The sequence below is a fragment of the Protopterus annectens genome, chromosome 5.part1 (assembly GCF_019279795.1).
Source record: "Protopterus annectens isolate FY-2018-M chromosome 5.part1, PAN1.0, whole genome shotgun sequence".
Taxonomy (NCBI): Eukaryota; Metazoa; Chordata; order Ceratodontiformes; family Protopteridae; genus Protopterus; species Protopterus annectens.
In genome coordinates this window covers 721,017,530-721,032,308 of record NC_056736.1, presented here as the reverse complement: position 1 = coordinate 721,032,308, position 14,779 = coordinate 721,017,530, and the positions used below count along the sequence as shown (strand labels likewise).

The 14,779-nt window shown below is 40.3% G+C and overlaps 1 protein-coding gene across 1 annotated transcript in view; it reads right to left on the bottom strand.

The window, feature by feature from the left end:
* MYO7A (myosin VIIA) overlaps positions 1–14,779 on the bottom strand; it is a 1,588,820-nt gene that overhangs the window by 73,639 nt on the left and 1,500,402 nt on the right. The window contains exon 45 of the mRNA XM_044073349.1: positions 12,867–13,052. Within this exon, the coding sequence (XP_043929284.1) occupies positions 12,867–13,052 (186 nt within the window). The remainder of the gene's footprint in view (positions 1–12,866; positions 13,053–14,779) is intronic.

The following is a 14,779-nucleotide window of genomic DNA, read 5'->3' as shown; positions in this document are numbered from 1 at the left end:
TTGGTTAAGTAACAAATCCACTTGGTTAAGCACTTTTGTCTACATTAAGACATCCTCAGAACCAAGACAAACAGTGAAGTAAAAACTTTTAAATACAATACAAAGACACACCCATTTGAAACCTTCAATAGAACCATTCAACCAATTAAACATAGCAAACAGAAATAAAGCAACAGTAACTAGATGTTACAACTATAGTACTGAATATAATAGATGCTTCATCATCATCATCATCATCATCATCTTCTTTCGGCTGTTCCTGTTAGGGGTTGCCACAGCGGATTACCTGTTTCCATTCCTTCCTGTCCTCTGCATCTTGCTGTGTCACACCAACCACCTGCATGTCCTCTCTCACCACATCCATAAACCTTATATTAGGCCTTCCTCTTTTCCTGTTACCTGGTAGCTTCATCCTTAGCATCTTTTTCCCAATATACTCTGCATCCCTTCTCAGCACATGTCCAAACCAACGTAATCTTGCCTCTCTGGCTTTGTCTCCAAACCTTCCAACCTGGGCTGACCCTCTAATATACATATTCCTAATCCTGTCCACCCTTGTCATACCCAATGCAAATCTTAATGTCTTTATCTCTGCCACATCCAGCTGAAACTCCTGCCTTTTTACTTTAAAATATAAGTGAACGTTATTTTCAATTCACTTGAAATTGAAATGTGTTCTTTTAACCCTGGTGGGCTAGTTGCATCTAACCTAATCTGCCACAACATTTCCCTGTGCAATAAAATGTTCTCCCAGTATCCTGAAAATGGTGTTGTTGTAATTTGTTCAAGTATCAAAAAAACAAATTTATTGAAGTTTGACAACATGCAGCATGCCTTGTCAATGCACTTCTATTGTCCCCTTTCTTATGCTATATACATGCTGATATATTCCTTGTTTCAAACTATTCTTAGTCTTGCCTATATAAAATGTGCTGCATGTGCAACAAGTAGCAAGATAAATCATTTTTTCTGCTCTACAGTTTAAACATTTTACTGTGTCCCAATGATTAATAATGTTCAAACCTCCATTGTCCTTATTCACATTAATACAGGAACAATATGCGCACTGGTGACATTTTCTAGTCGCAGGTACACCCCTGCTCGTAAAACTTCTTTCCAACATCATCTTACCATTCTGCCTGTTTTTGTATGTGAAAAATGGTGGAGATTTAAATAAATGACAGATATTACTATCAGCTTGTAACAACATCCAGTTTCTATTTATAATCTTTTCGATAGCCTTAATATCAGTTGTATAACGCAACACCATATTTGTATTCGGTGTTAATACTCTAGTCATTTTGTTTTTCATTGTGTTGAGTGTGCTTGTCAATTAACTTAGAAACATCTAAGAAATCAATATTAAACATTTGTATTTTGCCCACAAAAACAATACCATAGTCATTATTGTTGAGATATTTCACAAAGTCATGCCAGACAACAACAGGACCATTCCAAATACACCAACAATCATCCAAGTAGTGCCGCCACATATTAAGGTATTTAAGAATGGGATTAGCGATATCATAAATCAATTTATCTTCAAGATAACCCATAAATAGGTCTGCATATATGGGTGCAAAAGTGGCACCCGTAGCAGTATCCTTGATTTGTAAATACCAATCCCCCAGATACATAAAGGCATTATGTTCTAAAACCAATCTCAAAAGTGACAACAAAAAGTCAATTTCCATCTCAGAACAATCAGTGGACTCTTGTAACCAAAACTTTACTGCCTTAATACCACCATCGTATGTATATATGTGTGTGTGTGTGTGTGTGTGTGTGTGTGTGTGTGTGTGTGTGTGTGTGTATGTGTGTGTGTGTGTGTGTGTGTGTGTGTGTGTGTGTGTGTGTGTGTGTGTATGTGGTGAGTGTCCGAGCTGTTTTATTTAGTGGTAGTGTTACTGAAAGGGCTTTTTTAAGTATGATACATGTTAGGGTTAGGGTTAGAGTTAGCATGTATTACTAAGATAAAGCAGGGAGTGAAGCCCTTCATATAACACTACCACTATTCTGACAAATTTGAGCTGAATGCGGTCGGGCTATGGGTAGTGCATCAGAAAAGGACGTTTATTTCCTTTTGCAATGTACTGAATGTCAATCATATCTCTCAACCATACCGAATTCCTCGGTATTTACCGTTTTTGAAGTCAAAATAATGGGGTGCTATGAATTTCTGAGTGGCCACTTCAATTCCTGATTTTTTTTTTTACATTTTTTAGTTAGGCCAACATCACCAGCATATCCACGGGCATGCATAATGACACTGGCTTCATGAGGCAATACCTTACTGCCATCTGCCTGTTGGATTCAGATGAAACTGGGGCGGAGCCGGGAGTTTCAAACTGTAAATGCCTGTCTTTCCAGCTGTAGTTGATTTATAGCTGTGATGTACCTTTTACAAAAACTTAACAGCTTTCAGTTTGAAAAGGAAAGCCTTCTCCCCTCCTTTTAATGAAACTTACTGGAGAAAAGTAGTTAGCAAAGTTTTAGGCATTAGAAGGCTTGTGCTAGGAAAAACAGGAAAATGGAGAGCAAAGAAAGGTTACCACGCATGTTGTATTTGTGTTTGTGATTATTTTACAAAGGGCTGCGGGCTATAAAGAAAACATAGCTGTCTTAGATGCATTCTACAGCTACTCCTAAATTACACCTTGAAGAAAACCTCTTACCTGCAGTTTTCAGTAGCCCAACAAGGTGCACAACAAAACTAGTGTGTAGAGGTCTGTCACTGCAAGCTGACTAAAAATAAGAGCATCAGATTTGGCACTAATCCCCTTTTTCTCCATAAAAGCACTTCAGACTTTTTTCATCACAGCAACATTTAATCTCACTTGCATTGGCCACAGCCCGAGCTGACTGACGATACATGAAATGACCCTGTTGTTACCTGTCACAGCCACAAAGGCTTGCATTTTAGTGCAGTATCAATGCAATTTCTAGGAGCTGCTGACTAGGACGTGATGAGCACGCTACTTCTGGCAGGAACATAACTTGCTTTTAGGCTCTTATTGCAGCTGGTAGGTATTTCTTTTTTTTTTTTTTTGCTGAATGAGGAAATTTTACTGTTTGCCAAGATGTTAGGATATGAGTAAAAAATACAAATGTTAAGCACACCGGGAGGCTCAAAGACCAATGATTTTTAAGGGAAAACTCTGGACAGACTACCAGGCATGCATGATGACATTGGCTCCTTTGTGAGGCAGTACCTGACTGCTGTCTGCCCGTTGGATTCAGACGACTGGGGCAAGAATTTCAAACTGTGAGTAGTTGTGTCCATTTTTTTTTCCTTTTGCGGAAGAAGGGTCACGTTATGTTGAAGGTTGGCTGGATAAATTGAAGCTTGAGGAGGTTTTTTTGTCAAGTTCTGGGTGCGTGTGAAGTTAAGGGCAAAATGAGGCTGTTGGATGAAGTTCTGGCATTTGTTTCCATGTCTCAGGCTCCAGCTGAAACTATACACTGGAGGATGTACTGTAGTTGTAGAAGGTAAGGACTGAAATGGGAAGAAAAGAATCACTTTGCTAATATTATTTAGCTTAAATACATTTGTATTTGGAATCGGAATATTGGAGTAATTGTGTTTATCAAGAAATGATGAACAACTGTCTTGGTTAATTCAGTATGGGGGAGAGGATGATTGCTGGCTGCTGTTTATGTAGAGGCTAGAAAACCTCTTCAAACAAAGCCCTACCTTGGTTATGTGTGGATAGGTTTAAAGGTTTCTACAGGGGTTGTAAAGTTTAGGTACATTTTAAACCACCTGTATAGCTCACTTTTTCCCTGCCACTTGCTCTGTTGTAGCCTATTCTTATACTACTCTTATTGTAGAATGTTTACTTGAGCCGTTTAATATAGTTATTTTTATTTTGTTGCCTGACTGGGAAGCCTGCTGGAGCATTTTAAAGTTTGATGTTTAGTTTTGGTTTTACAGTTTTGAGTTTTACAGCAGTTAAAATGGTACAGTAAGTTGTTTGCAAACGCTAAAATAACTGCATTGCTCGCTCTGTCCTTTTTAGGATGCCTAAGTTAACTAGAAGTAAACAGGGTCACAAATGTAACCACTGTGTGTTGGATATAAAAAACATGATTGGAAGATTAGCAAATTAAATGTAAAGCAAACATAACAGGATGAGATCTCACTGTCTTGCAAAACCGGGAATCATACCTCTCAATCTCTCATAGCAAGAAATCTGGACAAAGCCAAAAGTAATGGTGGAACAAAGGCTCAGTAATAAGGGGCAAATTTTAAATATTGCTCATGTAAAGCAATAGCTGCTAAAATAACAGGTTTTGCTTTATTATATATTTTCTGATGGATGTAAAGTCTGAAATTCAAATGTCTGCCATTATTTATTATTTATTTAGTGGCTTCATAGGTTCATAGGTTAGTACTAAGCTAACTGCCCTTGCGAGCCATTTTTAAGTCTAGCCAATTATCCCTTATGAGACTCAAACCCTGCACCTTGTGTTTGTAAGGCAAACACCTTAACCATTAGGCCACCCTCCCAACCACCATTGATATATAATCTAGAAGTATGCATTCCTTGACCCTTAACTATTTTATGAAAAATATAATGACGGTGCATACTTCTCCTATGAAGATAAGTATTCCCAGCACATGGTTTTCTATAAATCCCCATTTTAATGGATCCATCCTCAGCCCTGCAAATAACTATGTCCAAAAATTGATCCTAATTTCTGAATAAGATGTAGTAAATTTCAAGAATGACACTGTGTTATAAACAAAATTTAAAAAATTGTGTAAATCCGCTGTAATGCCTCTCCAAATAAAGAAGAGGTCATCCACGAACCTACGAGAGAATATCAAGTTGTCTTTAAATTGTGCATTATTGATGACAAACTCATGTTCCCATAGAGCCATCACAATGTTGGCATAGCTATTGGCACTGGATGTGCCCATAGCTATGCCATCATTCTGTAAATAATAACATTGATCAAATGACACAATCCACAAATCTCACATCATATTCACTGAAATGTAAAGGATATTTTCTCAGACATTCTAAATCATACTGGTTTGGAATTGCAATGAATAATGATTGGACATCCATCGTAACAAATAAAAATGAAAGATCAATGGGATGTTGCTGAGTAAACTGAAATAAATTTTGCAAAAATTGTTTAGAATCTTTAAGGATGTATACATTTGTATCTATAACAGGTCAAAGATGTTTTTCTACAAAAACAGAAAATTTTTCTGTGGACCAATGACGACCTGCAACTGTTGGTCTAAACAGTGGATTGACAATGTCTTTATGTATTTTGAGAAGACAATGAATCACTGGAATAAGCAGATCTTTTATGTACAAATAATTATACAACTCTAACCTGATGACACTGCTCATCAAACATTCATCTAATGCTGCTAATATCCTATTCTGCATTTTAATTATTTCTTCATAATCAATAACAGTATAAACTGTGGTGTCATTCAATGACTTCATGGAATTAAAGTAAAGATCCCTATTAATGACTACAATTATCGGCTGGTCTAATAACAGTAGTTGTATCTTTAGCCAAATCATTTAAACTTGTTGCTCACCAAAAGATAAATTCTCAAATCCCTTTTGAACCACCCTTAAAATAGGGTCTATATTAGAAGACCGAAGACGCATTCTTTCAAATGCGTCTTGGTCGAACTTGAAAGGCAAAAAATGGAAAATAAAGCAGCTGTTAAGCGAATTCTTTCCCTGGGAAAGAATTTGCTTGGTCACTTCGGTACTTTGCCGTTTTCGGAACTGTAGTGCTGTCTCAGAGTTGGTATATTTAAGTAGGGGGGTGTGGGGGGCAAAGCCCCCCACTTAATGTAATTTTTAAATTCATTTTTATTTATTTATTTATTTTTTTTGTTGGAACAGCGATTTTTTTCCTTGGAAAAAACTCTCTCTTCTGACACTTCCACATTGTCAGCTTTAGCTTACATAGGGTCAATCAATCAACATTCGCTTTTTTAAGCATTTGGTGATTTAATATAGACACTAAAAAAAAAAAAAAAATTAGCCTTGTTTCCCGTCTTTCCTGACCTAGAGTAGTCCAAATACATGCTTTGCTGTATTCTGGACTTTTGGAAAGTTCCTGTGTTGCCCATTTCCTTTCTTGGATAAAGGGAGGCTTCTTTGTTCACCAGTGGCAGTGGGGAGCTTGGAGCAGCCTATCTATCCCTGGAGAAGTGTTCCCAGCACAAGAATCTGGTAGTCTATTGGCCATTTTGGGCCAATTTCTAGCTCTTTCAAGTCCCCCTGTATAAAACCCGCTTTAGCGTGGCTTTGTGCAATTTTGCGCATAGCGCAGCATCGGGCAGTGCTGCTTAATTGGGTTTAAACCATTCTTGGCTCCACAAAGTGTGCTCTTCACTTTTTCCCTTAGAACTGATCTAGTTCTCATACTAAATACCCTATTCCCACTCTAAAGCCTGGCACTTGCTCACTAAAGCAATTATATAAGCCATCACTAAGAAATTAAAAGCACTACACCCTCACAAACTCCCCTTGAGTACTTTGTTCCCCATTGGCCCTTTTTTCAATTATAAAGGAATTCCCAATACTATTCTAGCATGTCCAAAGGTCAGTTGTCAATCTCCTCTCTGGTCCAGCTGGTGAATCTGGGAATCTTGAGGCAATGTTACAACTGCCTCATGTACACAGACAACCCTCTCCTCCTCCCAACAAATTCCAACACATGTGAGAGATGCAACCATATAGCCAAACTGGAGGCTAAGCTCTCTCAACTCAGTAATGGCGTAACCAGTCAGGAGGAGAAGAAAACCACACTCACTACAATTCCAGTCTCACATAGACCTACCACAACAGCAAACCAAACACATAAACACACAAAAACATACTCGGAGGCTCTAAATAAAAATCTGCCTAAGCAGCAGAGACCTCCAAAGCAGACACCCAAGCAACTGCTACCCCAAGACAAAACACGTGCAACACATAGCTCACAAAGCCAGTGTGCCGAACAGTCACAGCCCTTAAGGCTAAACAACACACCTGATACACTTGTAATAGGTGACTATCATCAGGCACACTGACGTCCCGCTCACCAGCCTGAACAAGGAGAAGGTCACAGTGAGCTGCCTGTCGGGCGCTAGGATCCGCCACATAACACAAGCACTCAGGTCACTCCAAGGCAAGTACAAATATGACTCAGTCATTGTCCATGCTGGTGTGAATGACCTAAGACGTACCTCCCTGGACTACATGAAAAGAGACATAGAGGAGCTCTCTGAGCATGTAGCCCAGGCCGGTATAACCCTGACCTTGAGTAGCATCTTACCCTCACCAAGAATGATGCCACAATATGAAGATGAGATGATCAATTTCAACAACTGGCTTAAGTATTGGTGTCATTCAAAGGGGATCCAATGCCTGTCTGCCTGGGATGACATGCTCGACAAGCCACGATGCTTCGCTAGGGACGGCTTGCACCTGTCACCCCTGGGCTTTTGGATATTGACAAAGGCTCTTGCCACCCCCATAGTGACTTTTTTAGGCAAGGCTCAAAAGACAAACCCCCCTCCATAGGTATCACAAGGGATAAGAAATTAAGAATAATGCTAATCAACGCCAGAAGTCTAAACCTCAAGATGCATGCACTCGAAACTCTTCTTAGCATGGCGAACATCGATATCTGTGCAGTAACAGAAACCTGGTTCAAGGCTCCCGAGAGCACCCCAGCACTACCAGGTTATACCTCATACCATGTTTTTTGGCCCCAAAACTTGGACCGAACCACAAAAGGAGGGGGAGTATCAATATTCGTCAAAGATACCGACACCTCCAGGTTGGTGGCACAGCATGAAGCATCAGAGACTATCCACGTGCAACTAACAGTGGGTAAAACTGCCTTCCAGTTTATAGCCTGCTACAGACCACCCTCCCAAACACAGGAACCCCACTCGGCCTTTCTGAGAACACTGGAAACTATGAAGGTCTCTCCAAACACCATTATATTGGGCGACTTCAACTACCCAAACATAGACTGGGAGCATTACTCTAGCTCCAACACCCTAGCCCAAAGGTTCCTAGAATTTATAAACTCAAATGCTATGGAACAACTTGTTACCACTCCCACAAGAGGGGAAAACATACTGGACCTGATCATCACCAACATGGGGAGTCTATGCTCCAGACCAGAAGTGTATCCCTCACTGGTAAGATCAGACCATAAACTAATCTCACTAGATATTCACATCCCGACCCCAGCCCCTGCCCAGAAAACCACAGTGAAAACCTTCTCTAAAGCAAATTTCACACTCCTCAAAACTGAGGTGGAATCCTTCAAAGTCCCCGGGCCTGTGGAAAATACGGTCCAGACTGCAGAATCCTTTATTAACGCATTCTATGAACACCTTCAGGAATGCATGAATCATGCAATCCCGAATAACACCAAGACCCAATCCTCCAAAGTTAGGCGTCCTGTCTGGTGGACCCCAGCCATAAACAAACTATACAATAGAAGGAGGAAGCTACTACATGATAGAGCAAAATCCCAAAAAGGGAAGGCATCTCTGATCAGTATTAGCAAAAAACTACGGGCACTCATAAAATCGTCTAAGGCCAGCTTCTAGAGAAAAATTGCACAGGACACTAAGGATAATCACAAGGCTTTTTTTAGTTATGTTAGGAACCTGGGTGGGAATTCCCAGATATGCTCAGAATTAGTCCAAAATGACAAAAAATACACCGAACCAACAGACATTGCCAACATCCTAGCTGACAGGTTCAGTGCAAACTTCTCCCCCCCTTCCCCACCAAAAGGGCAAATATCTATCCCAGCAGAGTGCTGCCCCCTGACATCTTAGATGCTCAGGTAAGAGCCGCCCTCTCCAAAGCAAAAAACACAGCATCAATGGGACCAGACAGTGTCCCGGGCTGCGTCCTACATGAACTCCAAGAAGAACTAAACCCAAACATAAAACTACTGTTCAGTCTCAGCCTTACTACAGGATATGTACCCAAAGAGTGGCGTACAGCAACAGTGGTCCCTCTCCACAAAGGTGGTGCCTCAACGGATCCTGGAAACTATCGCCCCATAAGCTTGACTAGCTTGGTCTGCAAAGCTATGGAAAGGATCATCATGGACCTCATAAATAAAGATATTGGGGACCTACAGACACTGGACCCTACCCAGTTCGGCTTTGTTAAGGGCAGACCCTGCCTCTTAAACCTGGTCAATTTCTTTGAAACAGTCACCAAGGCCATTGACGAGGGGAAGGTGGTCCACACAGCCTACCTGGACCTTGCAAAAGCCTTTGATACAATACCCCACTCAGGCATTATAGATAAGCTCACCAGCTTAAATATAAACCCCTATGTCACTAGATGGGTTGCAAACTGGCTCAAGGACAGAACCCACATGGTTAGAATTGCTGGAGCCATGTCAGACTCCAAACCAGTTACAAGTGGCATCCCACAAGGCTCAGTCCTGGGACCTCTCTTGTTCGGTATATATTTCTCGGAGGTACAGGCTAACACGGAAGGACTGTGGCTGACCAAGTTCGCAGATGACTGCAAACTGGGCGCCATAATCGACTCTCCAGCCGACACAAGCATCCTACAAAAGGGCCTCATAGAAACAGACAAGTGGTGCCAGAGCCATGGCCTCAAGCTAAATGCCAAAAAGTGTATAGTCATCCCCTTTGGCAAAAACAAACTGCCCACAAATTACCACATAGGTGGTAATCCATTAAGTATGGAAGAAGTAATTAGGGACCTGGGGACCCAAGTTGATAGCAATCTCTCATTTGACAACCACGTGGCCAAAGTGGTTAGAAAAACATTTTAAATAGCCCACCTAATCATGAAGGGATTCACATCTAGATCAGGGGAGGTCATCGTGCCTCTTTACTCATCCCTCACCAGGCCCATAATTGAGTACAATGCCCCTTTTGGGATGTACCTTACCAGACACCTGCAGCAACTGGAAAGACCCCAAAAGTACCTCACCAAGAGGATCAAAGGGCTCAAAGAAATGCCATATGCTGCCCAGTTAAAGAAACTCCAGCTCTACTCAGTGGCATACCACCTGCTCAGAGGCGATCTGTGCCTGACGTATAAAGCCATGTCCAACCCGGAATTAATGGACATGCTGCACCTCAGAAAATGCAAATCCCATCGAGCTATGCGCTCGAGAGACTTGAACCTTAGCACCGAAATAAATAGGACATGCTGGAGGGACAGATTCATAACCCAGAGGCTCCCTTCACTCTGGAATAAAATCCCAGTCCAGGTTAGGCAGAGTCCCTCATTGACCCTCTTCAAGAGGAATCTTGATGAGTGGATGGGAGACAGTAGGTTTACTCCGGGTATCACTTCTGTGTCACTGTTAGACAGAGGCACAGTATACTAACCTCGAAAAAGGGCATAGCAAAATTCATTTAAAATGGGTGGCGAAAGCCAAACACACTCTGGCTAGGCTTATAAATGCCCTAGGGCAGATAGCCTAGTATGAACCTATGAACTCAAAATAGGCATGCATGTCCCGTTCACAAAGTGGAACAAATCCTCCTAGCATAGGGTGGAAAATAGGCATAAAGATGCTTAGTCACTTAAAAGTCAATATCTTAGTATTAACCTCAGAATTAGAAAACAACATTTTCAATGCAATATTTCTTAAAAATAGCTTTGCATCTATTATAGTGTCATTTAATGCTACTTTTTGTGAAGGTATAAAACTAAGACCCTTATTGAACTCTGAACATTCATTATTCGTGGGTGCCTTAGATGAAATGTTCCATATTATAGACTCTCCACTTGCTACCGCTTCTTCTTCAGGGATTGGTTCACATCCACATCGGGTCGCATCTTCCATTTCATTTGACCCCTGCTCTGTGATCGGCTCTGGGTTCCAGATTGTCTCTGACTGATCGGTAAAGGTAGTCCTGGAAAAAACGATGCATTGGAGCCAGTAGTAGTTGAAACCCTGAACGCTGGATGTTTGGATTTCCTCCTGACATCACCACCCAATGGTAACAGGTCAGTATCTGGTGGTACATCCATCATTGGTTTTCTCTAATTTGATTCACCAATCAAGGAATCTCTAATGACTGCAACATTAGATTCTGAGGCTTGTTAACTTAAAGAAGTAAAAGCAGTCTCAGGCTTTTCAGAGTCAGCTGCAATGTTATAATTCATGTTGTTTGCCAAATCTGTGGGCTGTTTTGGCCAGGTAAACACGTAGCCTTTCTCAAAATCATTAATACCCTGTTCAACTTCTTTCTTTTAACCTGCAGCAATCTCCGCTCATACACTATAGCAGAATCCAAAATATCTGCTAAATTCTGATCAACCAATTGTGGTGGAAAAGACTGTTATAAACATTCTACTTGTTCTGTAATTTTATCAATAAGAGTATTCTCTTCAGGGGAAAAGAAGTCTATTAGGAGTTCCAAATACCCAAAAAACTGGTGTCCAAGTTTAAATGTTGCCATCTGGATAAAAAAATTCTCAGTCCGTGGGGGACTACCAGTAAAGCTAAACACGCTTCTAGACGCTGTCTCTGTGTCTGAAGTCTTTTATGCTTAAACAAGTCCTTTTCAAGTACATTAAGATCCGTATAAAACAAAACTGAGTCAAAACCTTCATTAGACATGGTAGACTCTTCAGATGTATACTTGCCATCAAGCAAAGGATTATGGCTAGTAGCAAGGCATTTTTTAATGTAGTCATTCACATTAGTGAGGTGCACAGAAGTGTTCCTTATAGTAAAAATCCCTTCAACAGGGTTATACAGCAGTTCCACGTTATTAACTAGACCTTCCGCCATGCTTCCCTTAAACCTTTACTCCTTTCTTGTTATCTTTGTATACTTGGTGTAGTAACAGTTGACCAACTCAAGAGGAAGTGAAGGGAGGTGATGCTCCTTAACAGGGGTTCTGAGAAAAAATGAACATCCCATAAAGCATGAGTGATACCTTTCTTTAGGATTAGTTAATTTTGCCTGCCCAATGCATGCTGTTCATGTCAGTCTGTTTTGCAGTGACAAATTGTCATAGAGGGATTGGGTACTGGGCAATTAGTGTGTTGTGAATTGCATCATGATAGGCCGCGTATCATCCATCTTGTATTTTTACTAAAATGAATTAGTTTAGAAATACTACAACACCATGAACAATATCTGCTCACTTACTGAATTTTGTTGGTGGCTTTATTAATCTTAATAGCCTGAAAATCAGATTAGAATAGCATTTGCACAAGTGATTGCAACAATCTTGAAGACACACCTCCGCCAATCAAATATAACCTGTTCTTGAGGCTACAGCTCCCTTGGCTTGGTTATGTAGTCAAACAGTAGGTTATGGCCCATGTTGTCAGTCATTCTCCTTTCATCACCTTGGTAGAAGAGAAGTCCTCAACCAGTCACTTCAAATCTGTAGTGTCTCCCAACTTTTACAACTATAGATTAACTTAAATGGTTATTGACTTAATAATATTGTTTTCATTTTTGTCAGCTTCCACAAAAGTTCGTGTATAGGCTTTAGAAAATGATCCTCTTTCCTTTTTGTAATGAAAAATGTAAATGGCATGGCTTGTACTCATTGCGGTATCTGGTTAACTTAGGTACATAACTGGGTTTAGTGCCATGGTTCTCACACAAAGACAACAGAAACTCTCTCCAGTATGTATGCTATGTATTTAGAAAAAATGGAAGAGTATACAAATGCGGCTAACAGTGGACTTTTCAGTGAAAATGTATCAGTGACCTGAGATAAAACCCATGTGATAAAAAGTAACAAGTCAATGTTACAAGTGATAACAAGACATGGAACATGGAGTTATACAATGATTTGGGTATTAGTCACACCAGACGAAGAATAAGAGGCGATGAGGGCTTCTTACCCGCTTCCAGTCATCAGGTGACATTTGTCGAATTAAGTCCTGAGGTACCAGCTCTTTTAGCATCTTGGGAATGTTGGGGAAATGGGACTTGTCATCTTCGTACTTCACCCTATAGATCAGAGAGCCAAGCTGTAACACTTCATCCCGCGAACACTTGTGGTATCCACGCAGATACTTGGGCAGCTCCTAAAAAAGCAGTCAGGGCAAAGTGTAAAAGAAAATAAAGTCAAACGAGTAGGACCAGATAATCAAACAAATGACACTGTCAAAGTATAGTAAACAAAATAAGTCAACAATTAGGTTAAGCAATGCAAAGTGGTGGATACAATGTTACCCCAAAAAGGATGTTGCCAAATGCTAGTTTCAACAAATAAAATGGAGTGAAATGGCATTTTTATAAACCTCTCAAATGTCCTGATGGGAAGCAAAGCACTCCGCATACAAGGGAAGCCCCCTTTTATCCAGAGACAGCTCATGGTATTAGACTGCTGACTACAGTGCTGGCAAGGCTTTGAATATGGTTTATGTTTTTTCTTTCCTTAAAAGAGTAATCAGCCCATTTCCTGGGACTCAGAACTCCACATATGCACAGATGAATGAGTTATTTTTTTTTCAGTATTAAAAAATAACGTTTTTTACTCATTTCAGCTCATTTCTAAACAGCTCAGCCTTTTCAAATTCTCTCTGTTAGAGAATAATATGTTTATATCTTATTACAGGTTCTCCTGCCACTTCATGGAGACAAAAACAGTATTTGAATGCAGACTGCCTGGGTGCCCCTCAAAATGGTGTGAAGATGTTTTTCTGTATTATTTCACTTGTTTTATAATTATAATTTTGTTTCCTTACAAATTCATGTAATGATTTTCATGTAACTTGAAGCATTTCTCCGTGGGCCTCCAATAAAAATGGGTCTCAAGCCCAGTGGACTTTCCCAGTCAACAAATGTTAATAAATAATAAATAAATAATTTTCTTAGGCTGCCTAAAGTGACTGGTGCCTGAGGCAGTCTGAATGAGACTGAAAGATCTCCTTTGCATGGGTAGTGATAGTGCAAGTACAGAAGAAAACTGTGTTTTTTTTAATTTTATTTTTTAATTTAAAAATATAGTAGTGTGGTACTCTGGTGTTTGTTGAATCAGAGCTGTACCAGTGGGGAGAAAGGCAGCTACTGCAGGTGAAAAGCAGTTAGGGGACTGATCTGTACTTTACTACATGCACAGATCAGCTCCTGGTCTAGAACTGAAGGAGCAAGTGCATTGGTATTGTAGCGGCAAATCATTTAAGTAGCTGCATTTGTGATTGTGGTAGGCTGCTTAAAATGTATTTAGTATTTCTTATGTTCAAGCTCCTTGCTACAGGGCATTTTATTTTTCCTCTTCAGGCCTGACTTGATTTCTTTTTTCTTGACTCCTCAACTCTGGCCTGGATGGTGCCAAACAAAGGTATTACCCGGGGTATCAAACAGCCTAGCTACAGGTCTATGCTTAGGATGTTATTTGACTATGGTCATCTTTTCTAGACTGCTATTGCCAACCAGCTTGCAGTACAGTTTTTTTCTTTTAAACAGCAAACAATTTGTGTGTGTGTGTGTGTGTGTGTGTGTGTGTGTGTGTGTGTGTGTGTGTGTGTGTATGTGTGTGTTGATATGTGTGCGAGCACGTGTGTGTGTGTGTGTGTGTGGATTTATATAAGTGAGGTAGCAATGACTTGAAATAGATTACTATGGCCACTATTTATTCATTCATTCATTCATTCATGATCAGACATTTGAGGTATATACAGTTAATAAAGGGTCTGGAACTGGTAAGGGAATGCGTGTGCGTGTTTATGTGTGCGCTCGTGGGGGTTGCAGTACTGTCCATGTAGTTGACAGCAATGAGTTGCAATACATTTTTATATTGATTATTTAT